This window comes from Nipponia nippon, unplaced genomic scaffold, assembly GCF_047370975.1.
Source record: "Nipponia nippon isolate SJK-2023a ecotype South Korea unplaced genomic scaffold, ASM4737097v1 scaffold_20, whole genome shotgun sequence".
In the NCBI taxonomy this organism is placed as follows: Eukaryota; Metazoa; Chordata; class Aves; order Pelecaniformes; family Threskiornithidae; genus Nipponia; species Nipponia nippon.
Genome location: NW_028262337.1, coordinates 4,844,696 through 4,850,087, shown reverse-complemented (window position 1 = coordinate 4,850,087; position 5,392 = coordinate 4,844,696). Strand labels below are relative to the sequence as shown.

Here is a 5,392-nt window from a genome sequence, read left to right as displayed (position 1 = left end):
AACATATATAGAACAGACGATATGATTTTGGCTGTCTGGTCTAATTCCTTGCCAAGTTTCCTGTAGTTTAATCATGATCTAATTTGAAATAATTAAATCACTTATGTTTTTTTAGAACTGTGTTTTCATCTCTAGTGCTATGAATACCATTGCTGCAATCATAGCTAGAATCATTTTTATAATAACCTATAATTTTAATTGATCAAATTTACAAAATCCTCTATAAACAAAAATCACCAAAGCAGGTTACTAACTGGTGATCCTGAACTCTGCTCCAACAGTTGTGCCAAAAGGTGATGTGTAAGTATGGGTCTAAACTTGTGAGCTTTTATAAAGTTGGTGTGTAAAGTTTAAATCCAGACCTGTATCTAGAATTCATTTTTTTTTAAATCCATGTTACATCTTTCATCAGATTCCTGGCTGAGGAAGCTTCTTGACCTAAAAGTATTGAAAATCTAGACCTGATTTTCTAGCATGACAGTTTATTATCTTAAAGCAATACACAAACTAAACACAGACAATATGAGGGAAAAGTGTGGGTTGAGTGGAAAATGTAGGGACATATGCTTTATATTTGGTTTGGTTTGTTAGAAAACACTCAGTTCTTGACTTCTGCTCTATTCAAAAAATAAAATAATTGCACATGATGGAAATTTACAATCCAGAACTTATTCTGTGTTTCTTGTACAAATTCCTTGTGAGTTTTAGCACAAATAATAAATAAAATGCAAGAATTGGACTACCTGCTTTTTTAAAGTCAATTGCTTCAAATATCTTCAAGTCTAAACAACCATGACATAAATCTTTCTAATGAAAGGACATGTGCAGAAGTACAAGCTTAGGGCTTTCATTTTAAACTAAAGGAACTCTCTGGCTTCAGCTAGTGAGAGCCTGGGTTTTGTTCATCAGATTTTTCTCATATTCTTAAAATTGTATTTGTATTCAGTTTCATTTGAATATGTTTTTGATTTGTCCAAACAGCAGATGGCTATCATAAAGAGTCTGTATTTAACTTGGCACTTTCCATTCCACATTCCTTTACTATTCATAGCACAGCAGTCATACTCATCTCCAGTACACATAAAAGGAGGCAGTTTGACTTGCAGCTGCAGATCTCCTCAAATGTTTGAGTATTTACAAACTCACAGCACTATTTTTTTTAATGTTAAGAAGACCAGATAGTAGACGTAGTGGGTGGATTTTTTTTTTCCTCTCTACCACTCTCATGAAATGACAGAAACCGGGACAGAAATTAAACGTGTATCTGTAGTAAGGAACCCCCACACTTAAAATTAGATTCATGTAGAGCCCATGTTGGTACAGGGAGAGTGGGACTATACATGGGCAGAAAAATTTGCTCTTGAAGACACAAACTGTCAAGCAACATGAAGAATAAAATGTTCATCTGATTGAAAAACAAGACTACTTAAAATGTGTAAGAATAAAGGCATCTGTGCTAGAGTAATGCCTTTTAATTACTGGGGCTTCACAAGGAAGAATTTGATCCTTTTTAGTATTTGTAAGCAATATCTTTTTTCTTCAGTTGCTAATAGCAGAATGTGTTAAATAAAACCAATTTTCTAAATGTCTTTGAATGTTTTCTTTTGAATTAATTTGTCTTTGACAGAAAGTATCATTTCGACTTACTGTGTTTTCAAGCAAATACAGTCAGTGATTATTCTTTTTTCTTATAGTTTCAAACATGCAACACACTTCTGAAAAGTAATCTCTCAAGGGTGTTTTTGTATACAACCTTAAACTGTGGAAATTTTTTTTTCTTGATAGTACCTTCAATTTCTGTGCTTTTCCAGAGCCTAAGGAACAAGAATTTAATCTCAAAAATTAGAAAACAGAATTTTTGGTATGTAAATTAAATTTCCGTAAGACTCACAACCTGTCTATTGCTTCTTTAATGATTATGACTATGAATAAATAAATACTTATTCCTTAGAAATACAGCTACTCCTACTGAACTCATAAATGTGCTTTATTTTCAGTATGTTATCAAAGAGATTTTTTTTCTCTTGCTGTGACTAGCCTAAATTTTCTACTGTTCAAAAAGCCTGGCTTTCCAACACATATGTAGCTGGAGGCAAGCAGTCTAACATTTCACATCAAACCATAAACTCAGCATACTGAAAAATATATACAAAGATTTTCCATTACTCTAATATAAATACAGCCACATGCTTAGTACACTCTACAGCATCACTTGAATGATATTATTTTGTTGTATTAAGAATGATTTTATCTCACCAATAAACTATGGACAAGACTCTAATTCTTTCCCACTGAGTTCTTCATTTCAACAACCAAAATGCCATCATGGCAGAAAAGCGCAGACAAGTCTTTGTTCTCCACTCCATTAGGTAATTTATATTGTCTGGTAAAGCTTCTGGATATGAAACCATGTTCGTCCATCCTGGGTCCATGCTGAGCTTTGATCAGGAGCCAGCCTTCAAAAGTCTGAATAATGATATCTTCGGGGCGGAACTGCACAACATCCAGCAAGACCTGAAAGCGTGTGTTTTCCTCCTCCTGGTCGCTCTTCCCAGCCCCAGCTGTACTTTCCACGATACACCTTCTGTTGCTCAGTGCAGCTGTAGAAGGGCCCGGCAAAGCATATAAAGAGTGGTCCAGTTTGTGTGCTTCCAGCTCTTGGACAGCAAACTGCTCTTGGTAGCGTACGGGAGTTTCCACCCAGTGTCTTATAACAGCTTCTGCCATTGCTGAGGCAGAAAGATAAGTTGCTGCTCCTGTGTCGCTCTGGGGAAGCTGCAGAGTCAGAGCAAACTCTTCCCAGTCATATGCCTTACCCACAGACTAGTTTATCAGTTGATGTCGCCTTTCACTTTTAGCACAGGCAGAGCTTAACATTTAATAGGGTGTGCTGTGCTCCAGTGCAGGGAGACTTGTTTCATCTTTTATCCACTAACAATAGAGCACTATTTATAGTGCTGGGGTCTTGAGTGGCTTCAACACGTGCACAGCTTTCATGCATAAGTAGTAAAAGCAAAATTTTAATACACCTCTGATTATTGCAATATTGGGCTGTTTGTCATTATGAATAATGAGCAGACCAATAATGTGAAACATTCTATGATTTAAATGGAAGTTTAATGATTCTGGTTTTCCAAGGGATAGATACAAACTCTGTATTTCCTCTAACTGAAGCACAGGGATTTAATTAGCCTGACAATAGGAATGGAGCAGATTTCAGGTTAGGTAAACTATAAAATTATCAAGTGCATTGGACTTTGTTGCAGAAGTTGTGCATAGGTGAAATACAGGCATGGTTAACCATGTTATTGGTGGGAGGAGGGAACTGTAGCCATCCCAGCCCAAAGAAGAGGTGCCTGCAGGGCTGAGTCAGCAATCTTAGTGACCTACAAACACAGCAGAGCCTTCTCCAACGTGTCAGGGAGTCAGACTCAAGAGTTCAGGGAGAATGACAGTGAAAGCTCATGTTTCACAGCTTCCAGGAGAGGGCAGAGTTATTTTTCCCCAGCGGAACAGTAAAGACAACTCCAAATCCTTAGTGCTATCACATTGTCCCAGTGACCTTCATCTTCTGGGGCTTAACAGCTTGAATCTATGATCCCATCTAGCGCATGTGTCTGGGGAGGAGGACTCATGACCTCAAAGGCTCTCTGTGGTATAATCTTCTTGCTACTCTGTGATCTCAGGGCAAATAATGCCTACAAGTGTTAATAGTTTGGTTAACAAGACTGAAGAGGAAAGTGCAATTAAAAGGGAAAAGCATTTCCAAATTTTAGTATGTTTCCTAAAAGATCCATCCAGCTGGGCTTGGTAATGTAATGTAAAGCAGAATGCACTATGGCAACTGATGGTGAAAACTTTATTTCCCTCAGTTGCACTGATGCTAGAAATAATCAAGCAAGATACTTTCATTCCTTCTTGTTTGGCGATTGTTGTTCAGAGCTCTGTCCCTCTCTTGTCCTTACATCTTCCATTACCATGAAAATGGCAAGTCAGTTTCTCTGGGATCTTTGGTTGCTTATGGACTCACAAAGAAAAAGGCATTTGAATTTTGATAGCTATCAGAAATGAACTTCGGTATTGAGTCGATGGCAGAGCAGGATTACCAGACATATCTATAATTAAAGTTCTAAGGTTGCTATTTTATTTTAGACTGATGAAGCCTGTATCACAAGGTAAGGAAATTTTTGAAGGGAGATCAAAGGTTCAAGATAACTTACATTAATGGGCAATCATTTAATTGAGTATTGTGGAAAAGGAGAGTTATGCTACTTTATTTAACTATTGGCTCGTCTTCTGTCAAACTGCCCTCCAGAAATTATTTAAAAATGCAATTCCAAATGTATGGCTTGCTAAAATAGTGATAAAAATAACCTGGAGCATTGCCCATTATCTGTTCAGCAGCTGTTTTCTGTTTTGTTAGCCAATGATTCACTTGATGAAGAAACTTTAACCCTGAAGTGAAGGAGTATGCCTGGTTGGTTGTGATATTATGCTTTTAGAGACTGCTGAAAGTTATTGCTATCCCTACTGAATTCCGTGATGATAGCCTGACTTATTTTACTTCAATTTTGCACTTCATTAATAAATGTACTGTGCAGGAATACAGCATTCTTTTATTTTTTCTTTTATTTTAATTATTCCCATCTCCTCTGGAAAAAGGTAAACTTGCTTATACTTACACTTTAAATGAAAACAGAAACCACCACCTCAGTGCAGCTCACTGCGGGACAGCTACACCCATTCCCAGAAACAGTTGTGTTAGTCTTTCAAATGTCTATATTAAGCACACTTGGAACTGTCTGTCTGGTCTAATTAGCACAAAAGATGCTTTGAATAGCCTTTAAATTAATGTCATGCACAAAGCTCTACAAAAGTTCATGGGATCCCTTTCTATTCTGTAGGACAAGGGTTCGGAAAAATTTTGGTAAAGAAGCCACGTAGCCTCTTTCTTCTCTCCCATCCTGCTCTCTCCTGGGTCCCAGTCCCCTTTTCTCTCTGTTTGCCACCTAAGGGCTCAGGAATTAGCACCATCTTTCTTATCTCTTTGTTGCTAACACAGAGAATATGTCTCCTGGAAAAAGGAAACACCCTTGAAATGCAAACAACCCAGAATATATTTCTGGGCTTTCAAATTTAAACATGGACGTGGTGCTGCAATACTGAGGAACTCTTGATGCTTATGCTGCTATACTCTTCAAATATCTATAGCACGCTTCGGTCAAGCAATGCATTTTAAAAACAATTGATTACCGAGGTAGTTTTAAACCTACAGAGCAGATCCGGCAGGAACAGGATCGATGTCCTTAATTGCCAGCTCGGTGCCTCGCGTTTTCTTTCCCTGTTTTTCTGTGCACAGCGAAGGCCTCGCCCCGCGCTGCACAGCGGGTAG

The 5,392-nt window shown here is 37.7% G+C and overlaps 1 protein-coding gene across 1 annotated transcript; it reads right to left on the bottom strand.

The window, feature by feature from the left end:
- Positions 1–545: 545 nt before the first annotated feature.
- Positions 546–2,788, bottom strand: HSPB3 (heat shock protein family B (small) member 3). Its single transcript, XM_087759819.1, has one exon. It carries the CDS (start codon positions 2,725–2,727, stop codon positions 2,278–2,280), a length of 450 nt encoding a protein of 149 aa, XP_087615945.1. The 5' UTR covers positions 2,728–2,788; the 3' UTR covers positions 546–2,277.
- Positions 2,789–5,392: the final 2,604 nt, after the last annotated feature.

Excerpts from the sequence above, each read along its gene's own strand:
- HSPB3 (XM_087759819.1), bottom strand. The coding sequence starts at position 2,727 with ATGGCAGAAGCTGTTATAAGACACTGGGTGGAAACTCCCGTACGCTAC.